The sequence below is a fragment of the Mytilus galloprovincialis genome, chromosome 5, assembly GCF_965363235.1.
Source record: "Mytilus galloprovincialis chromosome 5, xbMytGall1.hap1.1, whole genome shotgun sequence".
Lineage (NCBI taxonomy): Eukaryota > Metazoa > Mollusca > Bivalvia > Mytilida > Mytilidae > Mytilus > Mytilus galloprovincialis.
In genome coordinates, this window is record NC_134842.1 from 63,464,318 (window position 1) to 63,484,609 (window position 20,292).

Here is a 20,292-nt window from a genome sequence, read left to right on the forward strand (position 1 = left end):
ACTCGAAAACAATTGGCCGGCCTTACTGAAACAAATCTTTTTAATTTAAGTTCGGAAAACTTTCTGTTTTCCCTGTTAATAAAATGTTTTTGTAATTACCCTAATCAACATAGCGTACAGCAATTTATATCGTTTGTTCTCATAATTATTCGGTTTTCTAATAACACCAAAAATCCTTCATTATCTTTGTCATCCCTATTGCATGGTTTGTCATCTCTATTGAAATCGACGAGTAATTATTTTTCATGTACAAGCACTTCAGTATTCATAAGTTAATAACAAGGGGTATTTATAAAATGTTTGCTCAAATCATATGTTTACACAACTATTGTCGGGTTGATCGAATACAAGATCAGTTCTAGCTTGTACCAGCGACATTATTCTTGTAGACTTTAGAAGGGAAGGCCAGGATTTTTTTATACCATAGTTTTAGTGTTTTGTGATTTTTATCCCTCGGAGTTAATATTTAGTCGTAGATCAGAAAAATGAATTTGACACAAGCCATTGCAACTCCAATGCCAGTTACACCAATGCAACCAAAGGTCAGTAGATTGAAAAAAATTTAAATAATTTTTTTTTTAATAACTTTTTTAAATGCAGACATTACACATTGAAATGGGTTAAATCTTTGTTCAGTTAAAGAATTTTTGTTCAGTTAAAGAATAAGTACCTGAAATGTTTGACATGTACTGAGATTAGTTAAAGAATTGATTCTTTGAAAAAAAAGTTTCAAGTTCAAAAGATGGATTTCAAATTCAGATTTGTAAAAGCTTGAAGACGATTTAGTACTTCAGACATTTAGTTAAGTACGTTCCACTTTTTCTTGGAAGAGGGAAATTTGATCCAAGTAAAAATCAGATTTATTACGACTTTTGACATTCAGAATCGATCAAGGTTTTCTGACTATAGATATCAGTGATTCACCGTATGCATTATATGTAGAAGTATAAAAATAGACTTAACATTTTTTATCACTACTTGTACAAGAAATCCAGTATACCCAAGACGGTCTGACATTAAAGATAAAACTAAAAAATGTTTTAAAAAATTACGATCGGCTTAGCCACAGTTTAGTGGGAGTATAGCACATAGAAATATAGCTTTCTTAATTCCCCTTAGATTTCTCAAAGTTGTTGCTCTTAAATTAAGCTCCATCATTGGATAATTTGTTTGATCTTTCAAAATATTTTTATTATTATTCTGAAAAAAGACTTAGACTTTACAATTAAATGAGATCACATTGATGGCTTCCCCCCTTTTATTTGATGGAAATGGAATAATTCAAAAACCCCATAAACTATATTTGTTACAACTCCCTCAACTCATGATATTATTCTGTGCTGGTGACCTACACAAGTTAATAGGACCACCATTAAAGATTTGAATAGGTTTTTATGTCATTTGATTTAATTGGCGAGGAAAGCAATGACCTATATACATTGTTAAAAGGAATACTGTACATGGTTATTGCCATTTTTCCATCAAAATTGCAATACTCACAAAAAACAGTTTTACTGGTAATTAACAGTACTGATATAGTAATCATAACACTTGAAGTCAATGGATTTTAGCAGTTTGGTAAAGTGAGGCCAAAGTTTGGTTATAATTAGTTTTATATTGACAAAAAAACAGGATATTAACTCATAATAAATAAATGTAATTATTATTGATGATGATGTTGATAAGGATGAAGGTTCTGATACCTGAATTTGTCAATAATTTTTCATTTCTATCATTTATAAATTCCAGGTCCTCTGTACTCTTGTGAAATTAGTTTTTCATTTACTCCAAACTTTTTTTTTTCTCGGTGAAAATTTTCAGTCAAATCAGGTTCTCTTTTTTTTGGACGGTTCCATAATTCATTATTGTAATTAATAAACCAATTACAGTTAGTCATTGGAGTGACCAAAATCTCAGAAACTAAAAAAAAAAAAAGATACAGCGTTCACCTCTTGGGACAGCCCCCTGAGATTTCACAAAATATCTTAAGAAAAATCATACATGAACATTACAGTATCACTCTTATAATATGAGAATATTTTGTAGTAAGACTATTTTTTATGAAAAGAGCCCCAGGTGTATTTAAAAAAGTTTAACTTAAATAGTATTCTTCTGTGTGCGGTATTTTTAGCGTTTACCTTTTTTTCATCCCTTTTAAACGATTTTCTTATTCTGTAATGAAAAACAACAGTTTTGATCTTAACCCGTATCTTTTTGCCTGACTTATTCAGACATTTTGTCCCGAGGAGAATTAATGCTGGGGTCAGTCATCTTTATCGATCTGAACTGGTTCTTCTAAGCTGATATCTATCTTGCATATTAAGTCTGTTTTAACTGTCAAGGCCAAGGAAAAGTATCTCATATGGAGTTATCTTCTCTTTACGAAGATGTATTATTAATTTCCCTATAACATGCTTGGACAAACTTGATTTAGAATATGATATGTGTACATCTTTTTATAAAAGATAGAAATTCAAGATTTACATATATGACTGTTTTAACATCTCAGGACTTGTAAATATGAATTAGAAGCGAAGACATTTTGTTAGCAGATAAACAGTTGAAATTGTTTATGTTTTAAATAAAAAAAATTTAAAGCTGGACTTTTTATTAAAATTATAATTATTCTGGCGGAAACAAGCCCATCAATTGTTGTTCTTGAAACAGTGCCCCCACGAGAAAAGAGTTTGAATTGTCGAAAATTGGTTTTGAAAAATCGTTAAAAAAAACCCCCAACATGTCAAAGAATTTTGTCTGCATGAGATCAGTGCGGCTATGCTGGATTACGTTTCAACAAGTTTGATCTTTTAAGCCGAAATTTTACTTTCCATTTTGAAAGCTTCAAACATTTATTTGTTTTCCATCGTTGAGGACTCTCGTTGATAATCTCTCGTGTCAATATTAGAAGTGATGGAAGACTAATATGACAAGTCTAACCTCGAGAATCAATTATCTCTGAACAGGTCGCCATCGTCATGAGAGAGAACTCCTAGAGATATTTTACCGAATCTTTCATAAGATATCGACTACCTGTCAGATAGATTTGTATTCACTAAAAACATCTATCCTCTAACAAATTGAATATCCCTTAATATTTGTATTCATGAACTGCAACTTAATCCATGGGCATAAGAGAATTCTGAGAGAATTAAGGTTAATTTTCATCATTTTTGTCGTAAAACTATCTGATAAAGAGTGGTTTTGTATCAATCACATGTGACGTGAGTGACAATTTTAGAGAAAAATGTCTTGTTAACAATTTCCTAGGTTTTCACAGTTTTGTATTATTAGATAATAGGAGAGGACAGAAAATTTGGTAAATTGTGTTTCTGTCAAATTCAGTTAAAAACAAGATTTATTATTGAGCTCTGCTAGCAACAAGTGGGAGGTAGAATTTAATTGTATAGGCTTGATATTTATTTCTGCCAGGATACAATCCTTCACTTTTGAAGATTTCCAGTCTAATGAAATGAAATTGTCTAACATTGAACATCAGAATCAAACCAGTAATAGCTAGCTTTTGATGATAAGTAAATGAGTTGATAAGTAAATATCGCATAGTTTTCCTACAAAAACGAATAAAAGTCTTAAAAATTGGTTTATTACTACATGTACAATAAAATAATTCTCAGTCTTGATTTTGATCAGTAGGAGTTTATGAACAGTGATGAATCGTATAGAATGCACTGTATTTAATGATTGGTTCAAGTTAAAATAAGATGTGACTCAGATCAGGATCCTGTTTGTCTATTAAAAATAGATTTTTTAGCTGGTCCTGAAATAATTATTTTATAAACTTGGGTTGATGTTACAATGTCACTGCCCTAATTGCCCATCGCTGCGATAGGACAGGACAACAAAGACATTCTTTATAGAAGGATCAGTTGCTTGGATAAAACGGCTATTTATTTTCCTGAAGAAAAGTAAACTTGTCAAATCGTAATGAATATGTAAAACATTTAAGTGATCAAGTTTGACATTTGGGGGAAATTACTTAGTGACTGTAAAGTTAATTTTTCGTCTATATGATCTTAAAGGGCAACATTGTTTACATATGACTGCAGTCCTTGGTGTTAATATTGTAAAAACACAGAGTTTAAGAATGAAGGTTTGATAGTAATGGTTTTTTGGACCAAGGACAGCCTATGTTCTGTGGAGTATATAAGTTGTGTAACCTGAAGGACATAACATTTATTTTTGGACATCTCTGTGTTTTCCCAAGTTCTTGTTGTAATTTAATCAGTAACAGACAAAACAGTTAATGAATGTAATTTTGACAAAGAACAGCTTGGTATTTTATAATGGAGATGAATTTAATCAGTAATTGTCAATTTGACTGGTCCAGTCTATGATTCTCAAATTAGCACTGACAACAACAAAATGTGTCATTTTGCCTCCCCCCCCCCCCCCCCCCCCCCCCCTTTTTTTTTTGTTGCATGTCAACTTTAATCTTAATAATTAACTACTGTGTTGTCAGTTGTCTTTCAAAAAATCAGTGGATCTTTTGGCACTTAAAAAAGAAGTGACCGATCTCAGTTGTTCTTTCTTAGCAATAATTTTAAAGAGTTTGAGGCATTTATTCATATAGTCTACAGAAATTTGTATGTAGCTTAAGCACCGCATATTTTGTTAATCCTGGTACTTTTGATAACTATTTACACCACTGGGTCGATGCCACTGCTGGTGGACGTTTCGTCCCCGAGGGTATCACCAGCCCAGTAGTCAGCACTTCGGTGTTGACATGAATATCAATTATGTGATCATTTTTATAAATTTCCTGATACAAAACTTTGAATTTTTTGAAAAACTAAGGATTTTCTTGTCCCAGGCATAGATTACCTTAGCCGTATTTGGCACAACTTTTAGGAATTTTTGATCCTCTATGCTCTTCAACTTCGTATTGTTTGGCTTTATACTATTTTGATATGAGCGTCGCTGATGAGTCTTATGTAGACGAAACGCGCGTCTGGCGTACTAAATTATAATCCTGGTACTTTTGATAACTATTGATAATGCCTAGGATTTTGTAATTTTTTCTCTTCTTTCTCTCACCTGAGATATTAAATTCATTTCAGAAATAGACTTTACAATTATTGATCTGAAACCTCTCCTCTTCAGGAGAATTTTATTGAGGATAAAAAGTCTAAACATTCCTTTAATGAGTTACAAATTTCCTAATGGAATAAAAGCTTGCTCATTAATAAAGGTAATTACATGCGATTTGGAAATTGTGAAAATTTTATACTTTTTTCATAACTGGGATTCTCCTTGATACCCAATATAGTATCATTCATGCTTTACATAAGTCAACAAATTTTTTTAATTTCACCAATTAAATTCACCAGTGAGTGTCAAAAATTTTCAGTGCTTTTTCAACTATTTTGTAAAACTTTGGTTAAATTCACTTTAAATGTCATTATTTTTTGTTATGGTCATATTACGTGTTAAAAATTATCGCCTACAATTATTGTTAAAGTCACAACACTTTTGTTTGAACATGTTTTCATGTGATAGGTATCTTAAAACTTACAACGACTGAATGCCTTTTGTGAAAAAAAGAACCAGTGCAAATGTATATATTATTATATCAAACAGATCTTGAAACTTTCATTTTTAATTTAAATATTCCATTTCCAATTTAGAATGTCTTATTAGATATCTATGGACCACACATTACAAATTGGAAACATTTCAAAATAGCGAAAGTGAAATGGCACTCTGTTGATCTTGAAGTGATTTGATTGTTGTGCAGAAAAATTGTATTTTTAGCCATAGTAGATATTTGTAAATTTAAGGGTTTAGTTTTAAGTAAATTTAACTGGCTATTCCAGAACCTTAGTGATATAAGTTTTATGTTTATTTGGCTAAGTCAAACGGTCCCAAAAGTGTAAAATTATGGCTAACATAATACCTTATTGGACCATAATATATGATGTAAGTTCTGTCATTTTATTTATACTAAAAGGTGTAAATTGTAAATTTAAAACTATTTTATTGTTGCTCAATAGTATGATATATGGTCAACATACTTTAAGTGGTTATATTAAGTGGTCTGATAAGGGGTCACTTGTGGATAATATTTGATTAGGTTAGGGGCACAAGCACAGGTGCAATTACTTTATTGTAAATTATTTGATAGTGATTTCATATTGAAACATTATAAAAGATAATGAATGATTTTGCAAGTTAAAAAAGAGAAGCCAAGGTATTATTAGTGTTGTTTGTTCTCTTTATTTAAATATAATATAAGATGTCCCCTAATAAGTCCTCCTTTATTGGGCCCCAGATAAGTCGAAAGATTTTCACACTTCCAAGTCTACTTTCTTAAGTAAATATTATGCTCACATAAAATCAGGAAGGGTAGAGATTGTATATATGGGTGCCTTCTTGTCATCTAGTGTGATATAAATTGGGGAATATAACCTTGTTTATCTGGATTGGCAAGATTGGGTGCTAAGGTACTTAATGCAAATATATTCACATGTATAAATGTTTGATTTAGATAACAAATACAAATGATAGATGATAGTCCCCCCCCCCCCCCCCCCCCCCCCAATTTTTTCTGATTTTCCTTTTCCATAGTAAATGTTATCGTTCTTGGTTCAGTGTGCAAGTGTGATGTATATACTGTAATATTGTCAGAAATTAACCCAAAACAATGAGCAAAACTCATATATATAGTAGAAGAAATTGGTACCAAGCTTACAAAGTACGGTAAACAATTTTTGGGGTTTGATTGGACTTTTGTGTGGCATACTCTTTAATATTATTTGCTATTTATAATAACTTTACCAATTCTAAAAAGCATGACCTATAAGCACCCTCCCCCTTTTTTCCCACAGTTCAGAATCTACATAATAACAATCAGATGTGAGTCATACTACAAAAGGGTCATGTTTGATTATCGTACAGGTATAATAAAGATAAAGTTATAAATGTTTACCTGTGTTTTACCTGTAATGAGAATGACAGATATTAAGATTGATAATCTATTAAAGGACCCAAATGACCTTCCATTAGACTTTTACATAGACAATTGACCCTTGATGTCACTAATGAAATGTATGGTCATTAGTACAGATTTTGTGGTCTGTGATTTCCAATATCTTGTTTTATGATTGTATTTGCATGTATTTTGGTATGAGGATAAAAGTTCCCATGAGACTTTCGGTCTACTAAAGTCATGTCATGAGTAAATGAAATCCATGAATATTTTTGACAGTTGTCCATCAGCAAGAAAGATATAAGATAGGCAAAATGATAAAATCTGGGGTGGAAATATATTGGTGAAATTTTAAAAGACCTGATAACACTTATAATCTTCAATAGTAATTTTATGCTAAAATAAGTGTGCTTGGGGAAAGTGCATGACAAGAGTGTTTCATCTGGTCAACATACTGTTTTTTTGAAGACAAAAATAATTGTTTACGGTTGAAAAAAGCACACTATGATGTAAGCTGATTTCCCTTTGTCTTTAAGTCTTAATGAATTTGAACTGTTATTTTTACCTTCACTTAATGGCTGGGAAAATACCTTTCTCTACAACAGAATAATTTGATTGCACAACAAACAGAACCAGCTGCAACATAAAAAGAAAAACCTCATTATACTGAGAAAACCGCAACAGAAATGTAAATGTTGCTAGGTGGTATCTTGTTTGTCATCTTAGTAATATTTACGTCATTTTGATTCGCGAGTAATTAGCATGGATATGACATAATATCCAATGGGGCACACCAATCGTTCTTGATTACATCACAAATCGTTTGTAATCATTTGACAATTAAAGCATTTTGTGCTAATATTAATCGGTTCATTGTTTCATGATTTATGAATACTCTGAGGAATTGCTTGTATTTGACATTAATCTGAAGAAAATGACAAATGGAGTTGTTACTATTAGAAGGCTTTTGAAAGTAAATACTGAATGGCATTCTGTAAACAAGAGTTTAAGCTGAATATAAATGTATGATGTTGATACCAGAGTAGAAGGCACACTGCACATGTTTCTGGAAAAGAAATTTAATTGATGCCCTGAAAAAAGGAAGTTCAGTTGTCAAAGACTTAAACTCTCCATGTAAACAATTTGAGTTATTTTGCCAAAAGATTCACAAGATTTTATTTTGGTGGTTGTTCAATAGACACGTACACCCATACATTGTATTCCACTATTTCAAGTTTATTATGAATTTGTCTCTAATTTGTTCTGTTTAAGAATTAGATAAGTTGTGACTTAATATAGCATGGTCATCTGTTTGTGACATGTTGGACTACTGGTCAAGACATTTAGAAGGGTTGATGTGAAAGATAAATCAATATTTAAAATCTATATACAGATTAAATATTATAAGGGCAGAAGTACTAATGAAAAAAACCTGAACAATTGATGTTTGCACCTCCTAATAATCTTAACACAGGCCAGTACTTGCACAATATGCATATGGTTGTATGCAAAAGATTTTATAAACAATCTAGGCTTTAAATTCATTTAAATTGTGAAGTACAAAAACTGTAATTTCACAATGAATTGTGCAACCCTTTCAAATGATTAGGATAATACTGTAGACCAAATGCTGACCTTTCAGTAAAATATATATATGTCAGTATGTTCATTTCTGTTGCTAGATGTTAGTCTCATAATGGTAAACTCTACATCTTTTACATTGTTTTTAATATGAATTAAAAGAAGTGTGGGATATAGGTCACTGAAATTACAATCCAGAAACACAATTAAGTATACCACCTTTGCTTATAAAAGCAACACGATGGGTGCCACATGTGGAGCAGGATCTGCTTACTGTTCCGGGGCACCTGAGATCACACCTAGTTTTTTGATGGGGTTCGTGTTGTTTATTCTTTAGTTTTCTATGTTGTGTCATGTGTGCTGTTGTTTGTTTGTCTTCTTCATTTTTAGCCATGGCGTTGTCAGTTTGTTTTAGATTTATGAGTTTGACTGTCCCTTTGGTATCTTTCGTCCCTCTTTTATGTTGTTGTATAAGCTTACATTTCGGTCAAAGCATGTAGTACAATGTTCTAGCACAATTAAAAGAGCAAAACTTTTCTCATGCAAATAATAAGCTCATTGCAATTGACTTTACTAAAGATGTTGTACATTAATGCAAATCCTGTGTACAGTAGATCTACTTTAGAAATTGACAGCCGATTCTAAAATTACCCCTTGTAATCATTACATAACGCTAAGTGCTTGAGATGTTATTAGGGCATATACTATCCAGGATAATTGTCACTACTACACAGAAGTTATTATTTCAATGGGCAATTAATGTACGTTTCTTTACACACAGAAAAAAATGCAATTTTGACGATTAGTTTGCAATTAAGACATATTCCTTTGTCACAGCTGTGTAGGACATGTTATAGTTAATAATTACGTGTTCTAAGAGATTGGTAAGAACAATTGACAACTTGGTAGTAGATCTTGCTGTTAGTGTGTCTGTCTTTCCATGGTAAAGATCTAGACAAATACCAACTGACTGATGATCTATGGTTTTGATACATTTAAAAAAAATACCAAATTGGCTTATACTCTGCAATGAGATCCAAAATGTGTGCATCTTAACTTAACTTTAGGCTCATGGGTCTCAAATAGATTTTTTAATACTTTGAGAGAATATGCAGTACCCACCTTTAGAAACAGCAGTATATTTTTTAACTAAAGATATGTGTGTGAAATATTTGATTGTACAATGTTTTAATGAATATATAATTAAAGTTTTTGGTTTTTTTATTTTCAGATGGTTACAAGAACAAAGAAGATATTTGTTGGTGGTTTATCAGCGTCAACAACAGTAGAAGATGTCAAAAATTTCTTCTCAGGATTCGGCAAAGTAAGTGATGTTTATTAATGATGAATTTGAAAGGAGCATTGGTACTAGGATCTTGTAAACAAATCATACTCTTGACCCTCTGTTGTCGAGGTGTTACATATAAAAACATGAACGAAAAGTCCGCCAAAATAAAACAGTCCTGCAAAATTCCTCAAAATCAGACAATCCTGCAAAATCCGGCAAAATCAAACAATCCTGTGTTGGAAGAGCAAGAAGTTTGTTGCAGATTACGATTGTCAGAAGGACACATGTTTGAAAGTTTTTGTCAAAATTCAAACGGTGTAATTAAAAGTCATTTTAAAATTTTATTTAAAAATGAGTCCTATTTTCTTGGAACTTATGTGAATAAGCAAATTAGAGTTAGCATGAATTAAATATTCTGTAAAATCATCCAAGTCACATCTGGTGAATACCTCCATTTTACACTCATCAAAGATTGCAGTAAATATCACCCTGACATGATTTTACATTGAAATAGCTAACATTATATTTACCGATTTTAATATAGACTCAAAGCTTCTATCTTTAATTGGCCACACGTTAAACAAATGTAAATTGAGTATCAAGTTTTTCTACTTGTTTTGGAGTGATTTTTTTTTTGAATCGGTTCCAAAGTTGAAAAGTAATTATTTACACAATAGCACCTTTAAATATATTGTTATAAAGAAGAAAGGAAATACAACACTTAACCGTTCAATTTGTTCTTGTTCAATGTTAAAATTCTAATCAGGGTCGTAACTTATGTGTGTACATTCGCCATAAAAAACTTTATTGTACGAAGGTCGATTTCAGTTTTTCATATCAAATTTGAAACCCATTTCACCTACAGATTGTCATAAATATGCAACAGTTGCATAAAAATCTAAATTCAAATGTCTTTTCAAAAATTAAACAATTTTCAAAACAAATTTTCTCAAAAGAGCATTTTGAATATACATCTGCTGTAATACATCTTTACACAACTATAATTCCTTGAAGCACATTCCTTGCCATCAACAAATTGCTGTGAAAAGAAGGTAACGTGGGTCTTAACATCTTAATTAAAGTGTAGCCGAGGTCATTAGCAAAGTCAGAACATAAGCGATAAAAAAGTTAGTCATGTAATGAGGATAATAATTGATGTAAAATCGTATGTTTTCATGTTCATGCATACTGTACAGAATTTAGCCTCTAGAGAATAAGGAAAATAGAAAAATAATCGGTTTCTATGGTATAGAATTTTGCTTTGACCAGTCTTGTCTAGTTTCTAAGAAATTGTAAAAGGCATAAGAAATAATACCTCGTAAACTGTTATGGAGATTCTCATTTAGGTAGTGTATTTTGGCAGGAGGGGGATGAAATCGTTTTTCATTGGTACCAATTTTCGTGGGTGAGGTTAGACTTGCGTTTTCAGTAATATTTGATTTCTAGCTTTTATAAAAGTCTGCATACAAGCGTAAAGAAACATTGTACTTAAAAATGAGAAGGTCTTGATAAACTGATCTCCTTCAAACTTTTATTTTTCATTTCAAATTACATGTGTCTCACTACTGACACATCTTCTAACTATAGGTTTACTGCTTGTTGATTATTACTAATACAGAAAATCAATTACCCTCCCTCACTTAAGAGTTAAAGAATTATTTCTTGAAAATGTCACGAGAATTCATCTCTAGTCTTGTGTTGCAACCTGTGAAAACTTGCAGTAGCCAGCAAGAATCAATGAAAAATGTAAATACGATTGATACTAAGTCCAACCCGTTTTAATATTCACATATTTTGTTGCTGCACACTGTTTTTCGCAACGTACGTTAGATATTAAAATCAGTATCTCCGATTGAACAATGTTGATGTGGTAAGGAAAATCAATTTGACGTGAATTTTGTGTTTAGGAATTGACAATAATTATATTTAAATGAAAGGATCAGGCAATGGCGTGTGAACATTGTTTGAATCAAAATTTCGTCAACGAAAGGGTTTCAATTGTTGTGGCCTAGTATAAACATTAAACCGTTAGTATTCACATGAATTTTGATATCATGTGATTGGAATTTTAAAATCTGCGTCTTTTCTGGTTACATGAAGCGGAAAGTTGATTTGGGTGTATTTAATGAATAGATGTATTGCTTTATTGGAAATAAAGATATTAGTTGTATAAGGGCAAAGTATCTCGTACAAAATGCTGTTTTAAATTAGGGAGCTACCATTTGATTTTTATGGGGGGGCTAGGATGAAATTTGAAAAAAATAGGCACGACAGGAGTTTTGAGTAAAAAAAAAAGGCAGGATGAGACACTTACAAAAAAAAAAGTCAGGATGACAATTCAGGTAACAAAAAGTCAGGATAAACTAAAATAAAAAAGGCAGGACCGAACAGAGTGAAAAATAAAAAGGCAGGACAGAGATTACAGCTAAAAAAAAGGCAGGACAAAATTTTTCATCCTAGCCCCCCCCATAAAAGTCAAATGGTAGCTCCCTTAAAGTCTTCTATTGATGGAAGTTAAAAAACCTATCTATTATGTAAAGCTCCTGAACAGAATTAGGATGTGAAAGCTCCACTGTTTAACAGGGAAATCATGCTTAAAGATTTGAATAATCAGAATGGGTGATGAATAGATTAAGAGATAATATTATGAAAAATATAAATCATCCATTTATTGACCTGTTAAGAATTTTTTTTCATAAATGTTGAATTCTGAATAGTTAAACAGCGGTGTCATAAAAAATTAAAGATACCTTCAATATTAATGTCATCTACTCAATAATGGGAAAAAGGGTGGATATTCATCAATTTAAAAAATGTATCTTAACTCTATATAATATCTTAAGAAATAAAATAATTTGTCCGAACAGTTTGAAAACCATTTTTCATAACCATGTATATCTTTTGCCTGCTTTAGACAACGGTTATAGACAGAAAGTAAATTCAGGTTTAGACAAAGACTTGAATTGGATAGAATCCTTTACATAAACTCCTATCCACAGGGAAAGGCATCTTCCGTCATAGCTAAAATAGAAAAAAGTTATTCCCATTAACGGTTTTTGTACTATCTATGAAAGGTAAATTCAAAACATCCATACCAAAGGGAAGCAATTGAGTTGAAATCAAATCTTTTATTACACAGTAATTACTTTTTAATGTATACAAATGTGTGTGTTTTTGTTGCCACAAACATTATGTATGTTGTGTGTTTAGGTAATGGTCCCAGCAATCATATTATGTGATGTCATTTCATATTTGGTTTAGGCTTTAGATAACTGTACATAAGTGACAAAATTGGCTATGTTTACATTGTGGTTCTCGCTTCGATGGAGCAAATCCGCCTACTTTTGTTAATGTGAACTATTATGGTTAAAACTTATAAAAGATAGAAATTATAAATGCTGATCAGACCACTATTATATGAGTCATGTTGTGGTTTTGACAAATAGATAGTACATCTTTTCAATTTTTTTCATGAGAAAACTTTTATTAAAAAAGGGAAAGTTAATTTTTACATATATACAAGGAAATGCTGTTAAAATACTTCTAGATGAATTAATGCTTCATTTGTATATTTATGTTGTTCATTTTGCCATGTCAATGCTGTATACCCCACATCTCTGTGTTCAAATAAAAATATATATTTATGTTTAAACAAAAATATAGGGAATTACAAAATGCAATGGTTTAAGAAGGGGGAGAAGATTGAAATGAGACCATCAAATCAGGTCACGAAATCATACAAAGTTTTCTATTTGGATAAAAGGGTTAAATGGTTTAATCTGTACAATACTTGTTTAGACGGTGCTTGCTATTCCAGTGTACGCTTGGTGGGCATTGTGTGATGATCTCTTATCATTTCATTTAATGATCTGAAATCGATGCAGAAACTTTAATTATTATTTTTTTTATATTGCTTTTTAGCTCACCTGGCCCGAAGGGCCAAGTGAGCTTTTCTCATCACTTGGCGTCCGGCGTCCGTCGTCGTCGTCGTCCGTCGTCGTCCTGCGTCCGGCGTTAACTTTTACAAAATTCTTCTCCTCTGAAACTACTAGGCCAAATTAAACCAAACTTGGCCACAATCATCATTGGGGTATCTAGTTTAAAAATTGTGTCCGGTGACCCCGCCAACTAACCAAGATGGCCGCCATGGCTATAAATAGAACATAGTGGTAAAATGCAGTTTTTGGCTTATAACTCAAAAACCAAAGCATTTAGGGCAAATCTGACATGGGGTAATATTGTTAATCAGGTTAAGATCTATCTGCCCTGAAATTTTCAGATGAATCTGACATTCCGTTGTTAGGTTGCTGCCCCTGAATTGGTAATTTTAAGGAAATTTTGTTGTTTTTGGTTATTATCTTGAATATTATTTTAGATAGAGATAAACTGTAAAAAGCAATAATGTTCAGCAAAGTAAGATCTACAAATAAGTCAACATGACCAAAATGATCAGTTGACCACTTTAGGAGTTATTGCCCTTTATAGTCAATTTTTAACCATTTTTCGTAAATCTTAGTAATCTTTTAGAAAAATCTTCTCCTCTGAAACTGCTGGACCAAATTATTTGAAACTTGGCCACAATCATCATTGGGGTATCTAGTTTAAAAATTGTGTCCGGTGACCCCGCCAACTAACCAAGATGACCGCCATGGCTATAAATAGAACATAGGGGTAAAATGCAGTTTTTGGCTTATAACTCAAAAATCAAAGCATTTAGAGCAAATCTGACGTGGGTAAAATTGTTAATCAGGTGAAGATCTATCTGCCCTGAAATTTTCAGATGAATTGGACAACCTGTTTTTGGGTTGCGGCCCCTGAATTGGTAATTTTAAGGAAATTTTGCTGTTTTTGGTTATTATATTGAATATTATTATAGATATAGGTAAACTGTAAACAGCAATAATGTTCAGCAAGGTCAGATTTACAAATAAGTCAACATGACCAAAATGGTCAGTTGACCTCTTTAGGAGTTATTGCCCTTTAAAGTTCATTTTTAACCATTTTTCGTAAATTTTATATATCTTTTACTAAAATCTTCTTCTCTGAAACTGCTGTGCCAAATTGATCCAAACTTGGCCACAATCATCTTTGGGGTTTCTTGTTTAAAAAATGTGTCTGGTGACCTGGCCATCAAACCAAGATGGCCGCCACAGCTAAAAATAGAACATAGGGGTAAAATGCAGTTTTTGGCTTATAACTCAAAAACCAAATAATTTAGAGAAAATCTGACATGAAGTAAAATTGTTAATCAGGTCAAGATCTATCTGCCCTGAAATTTTCAGATGAATTGGACAACCTGTTTTTGGGTTGCGGCCCCTGAATTGGTAATTTTAAGGAAATTTTGCTATTTTTTGGTTATTATATTGAATATTATTATAGATATAGGTAAACTGTAAACAGCAATAATGTTCAGCAAAGTAAGATCTACAAATAAGTCAACATGAACGAAATGGTCAATTGACCCCTGTAGGAGTAATTGACCTTTGTAGTCAATTTTCAATCTGCTTCCTTTGTTTAATATTCACATAGACCAAGGTGAGCGACACAGGCTCTTTAGAGCCTCTAGTTCATCTTACCAAAGTCAGCATGATAAACAAAAGTGAAGATCTAATGGCCAGTAATCATGAAATTGTTTTTGTTTAAATAAGTTTATGACAAACATTTTGATGATTTCTTAGTTGGAAAAAAAACCACAAAAAACAAATCATTGGGATTTAGCTTACATAACACATATTTCTGTAATAAACCTCATCAAATATACTTCAGACCATAACTTTGGACAGCCAATTATCCTGCAGGGGTTGTAGCAATAGTTTTAAACAATATTGCATAGTTATATGAACTAGAAATAGAGGTCTTTAGTCTTTACGTTGTCAAACAGTTAAACATTTTTTAATCACCCATAGACATTGAATCCTGAAAGTATTCATAGCTCCCCCTCCTCCCTGAACGTTTTTTATAATCACCCATAGACATTGAATCCTGAAAGTATTCATAGCCCCCCTCCTCCCTGAATGTTTTTTATAATCACCCATAGACATTGAATCCTGAAAGTATTCATGCCCCCCCCCCTCCTCCCTGAACATTTTATAGGTCATATCTCTATGATGATTACATAAAGTTGGTAAAAACAATTTTAGCCCATGGAACACCCCTTTCATAAAGGCTACATATTCTTTATAGTACAGTTTCTTTGCCTTTAATGCTTCAAGAGAAAGATGATTAACAATTTTATAAAGCAAGCAGTTGGCTGAACAAATTTACCCATTAAATATTCGTCAATTTCTTTGGTTTAGTGACTCTTTTGTCTGAAAATTTAATTAAATTTTAAATTGCAAGAGAAAGTGAAAAATATTTCCATTATTTTCATTTCACATGATGATGAAAAAGTGGATCTTTTTAATACAGTTGCGTTCATGTATTTACAAAGTTTTTTTCCTTCCTTTTAATTGTTAGTTGCTAATATAAGGTGTTTTAAATGTTTATTCGATTTCATATGAAAGAAATTATAGAAACTATGTTTTATGACGTAAATATAAAGACATTACGGAAATTGATAGCAATTAATATAAAAAATTACAAACTTTTTGTACATGCGTTACGAAACAAGATCTAAAAGGGTAACACATGATTATATAAATAGGAAAATACATGTTTTTTGAGTAATTTATACTGTCAGATAAAAATTTAAAGTTTCACTACAAAGGTTATGAATTTTGGAATTCAGGACTAAAGTTTATTGTCTTTTGATCGAAAAGCAATCTTTAATATGAAGTAGAATTTCAGTATACTTGTAAACATGATTTAATAAGTTTTTGTTAAGCTTGAAACTTATAAGTGAACAAAACCTACAAAGACGGTTAAATACCGAAAAAGATGAGATTGAAGTTTAAGTTTGCAGTTATTTCACATATTACAAAATAATATTCAGAATACCAGGATAGGAAACTAGAGGATAAATGGAAGATTTCAATAATAATAGATAAAGGGAATTGTAATCACCAAAAATTAAAAACGGTAAATAAACAACAACAGCATTTACATCCAACTCTTGAAAAAAAACACAAACAAACATGAGGCTTTTAAACAAGAACAACAGATAGCCCTGCACTAGTAGCAGTTTAATGACTACAATGCTGCCTCTTGCACTGACATGGTCCTCTATGATATGTGTCTCATCTGTCTCTGTTCAAAGGGCACATAACTATTCTGAATCCTTTATACTGTTCTTTAATTTCCAGCACTTTAATATACTATATGGAAGGAAACCTCCCACTTGTTGTAAAAATTCAATAAACGAAAAGTATCGCCACATTAAGACAAGATAAATTTAGAATAATGTCATTTTGTGTTTTTCTGAGCCATAAATAGTTCGGCTGATCATTTGTAAGGATGTAATTCGTAAATAATTAATTTGTGTACAAGGAGAATTTATTCTTCATGCAATTAAAGCGAAATCTCTTCCTGGATAATTTTACTTCTGCTTTACTTTGTTCTTTTAATCAAAGAGTGGGTTAAAAACCTTCATGAATTGAAATTTTTTAGATTTTTGTCTTTGGTTTATATGGTCCATTAAGGTTCTAATGTTTTAGCCACCAGGTATTAGTTTTCTTACAGCAATATATTCGATCTTTTCTGCTTGCATCATGACTTCTTTAGATTACTTTAATATGATGTCTGTTGCAAGGTAAAATTTCTGCTTTTAACTCCCAATATATTATTGGTTTCCAGTGGCTGTCCCAAATTTCTTACTCTTCATACCTGTCCCCACCTTTTAGAACCCTGCATCTATTGTATCAATTGTTTCTCCCCCTGAACCTCTTGATATTAAGCAATCTATAATCAATCTATGTTTATGATTTCCCTTAAAAGTTTAAAATGTGTTTTAAGCGTAAAATTTCAGTACTCATTCATTTTCACAAAACTGTCAACTTCTATATTACAGCATATTACAAATATGAAGCAAGTATTAGGCCTAAATTATTATTAGGTGTAATGAAAAATGGAATTCCCAAATGACTTTCTACTAGAATTGAAATGAAATATACTTAAACAGAGAAAAGTATTGTTCAAATGTATTCTTTAAACTTTTCGCTGTAGCAGTCATGATTTATCATTTAAAAAAACCTACTTTTATTATTTACAATTTTGGATCGGCAACTAGTGGTGAAATTAAACGTGTAGTCTCTTGTTTAATTTTTGTAGGTAGACTTGTGCAAAATTAGCTTCAGCTTAAAATGTAAAGTAAAGGAACGTCTATACAAATTGTGCAATAGGGTGTGTTCCTTACACTTGCTACTAAAAAGTTCAATTGATGTGAAACTAATTTCGCTTTCAAATGGTATATAATATTGCTTCTAGAACGGAGATTAAAATGCAGGACAGGGGGTGATTGTATTTGGATCAGCGCTTGTATTAACAAGAAAAATAGTCAAATGATGGCATATTATAATATCTTGAAAGGATACGATATGTAACCATGTCATTAAATGTAAATTTGAGGTTGTTTTGGTAGATATATTTCATGACGGTATTGTCGAAAAATGAAAATTCTCACCAAAATAAAGATCAATGAATTCAGGATCACTGTTTGATGGTCCACAAGTACATGATGTAAATTTCTGAAAACTTTAATTTAAAAGCCATTTTTTCCTACTTTTAATGTATTTTCTTTCAAAAGTCTTAAATTAAAGATTCCTAGGTCTGCAATCAAAAATAGGTTTGCATTGTGTATAAATGTCTTAAAATAGAAATTTTGTGGATATTTCTTTTGTAATATTACATTTCTCACCTGTCACAAACCCTCTGAATGAGATGATGAGAATAACAACTATACTTACATGCAATATACTTATCTTTTATTCATTATATCTAGAGAAATTTATATAATATCATATCTCTTTAAAAAGTTCTTGGATCAAAGGGAAAGCTATCAAGAAATTAATGATTATTTAATTAGTGTTATAAACCCTTTCAAAAGATCAAAAGCAAACAATTAGGAACAAATTTGGCATTCTTAACATGTTCTATCCAGAAACACATTTAGATCTTCTAAATGTAGTTATTTTTTTACCTCCTACATTTTGATACATGTAGTAGTAATGTAACTTAACTAACTTTCAATTGCTGCCAAAAAGTTTCAAGACTTTAAGTGTTTCAGGCTTGGTGTTTAATGAGGTCAGCAAACGTAGGTGTTCGGTTTAAGTGTTGGTGGATTGGTCTCTTTTTGATATATACTGCAGATATCTTAACTCGAATAATTCAAGCCCTTTCCGTGTCCAATTTTCTCCCACACGAGGGCTTGAACTCCTGATGATCATTGGCCGCGTCGCCTGCTCTCTGTAAGAGAGAGCCAATCGGCGGCGATCAGGATAATGAGTCTGCGCAACTGTCTTATAATTGTCTTACCAAACAAGTGTGTTCAATTAACACAAATCCGATAATAATTAATTAACATCAATTAACATCAGTTTACATCATTTAACATCAATTAACATCCGGAACTCCTCCTTCTTTAGCTGCCAATTTAATAAAAATTCCCATATTGCATAGCGGTGTGAATTTTCCGGTTGACGGTCTTGATCGAGGAAGACGTTCAGGCGTTAATGTAGCCTTCATAGATCAGTGGAATATAATGACTGAATTATTCGGGTTACAGATATCTTTGATATATACTGCAGATATTCTTCCATAGATTTAATCCAACAGAAACAGAAAACAAAATTTGAAAATTTTCGCTAAATTTTTCTAGTCTTGACCTAACCTGCAAGACCCTTATGGGTTGTCAAAATCGTTAAACATTCCCTAGTAATAGTTGTAAAAAATGTATTGTCCTCTTCTTTACAATTTTGAAGGTCAACTATTGCAATATTTTCTTTCACAGATAATTAATACTTGAGGAGATTTGTTAGTGTACCCTCTGCAATTTATGTGCCGTTATTTTCTCCTCTTCACAATTATTCAATTGCCATAAAAAATGATTTCTGTCAAAAGTACACTGTCGTTTATTGAAAAAAAATAACTATTATCAAGGGAGCTTATTGGCTAATTAATTGATATTGATTGATCACTGATAGGTTTTTTAAATTAAAAAGTGATACCTATTACCCAGCTTTGACATTTGCAATATGACAAGAAGAAACCATAAGCATGACAAGTAATCGGGAGCATTTATTATTAGTAAATACATCATAATAAAGAATCGGCTTGTTAAACATGATGCATGTACCAATATATCAAAATGGGCTTAGATAGGCAAACTTGTGAAAATTTAATTTCTCATTTCACACCAGAATGGATCCCTTTACATCGAAATTTGTTTTGGATATTTGTAATTGTTTTTTGGTGGCTCGGCTTTCTAATGATTGATAGTCTAGCAGGACTCTAGCTGTATTATGGAAAAAGTCAATTTTTTAAGTTGCCTGTAGTATTCTGTACATAAAAAGACAAACTTGGCAAGCAGAGGTTAATAAATCATATT

The 20,292-nt window shown here is 31.7% G+C and overlaps 1 protein-coding gene across 6 annotated transcripts in view; it reads left to right on the top strand.

Annotated features, from left to right (window-relative positions):
- LOC143076236 (RNA-binding protein Musashi homolog 2-like) overlaps window positions 1–20,292 on the top strand; it is a 106,309-nt gene that overhangs the window by 19,261 nt on the left and 66,756 nt on the right. For 5 of the 6 annotated variants that reach the window (XM_076251958.1, XM_076251957.1, XM_076251953.1 and 2 more), the window contains exon 6: window positions 9,756–9,848. In XM_076251958.1, the coding sequence (XP_076108073.1) occupies window positions 9,756–9,848 (93 nt within the window). Of the gene's footprint in view, window positions 1–372; window positions 543–9,755; window positions 9,849–20,292 lie in introns of those variants that run through there. The other variant, XM_076251956.1, reaches the window with a different exon arrangement.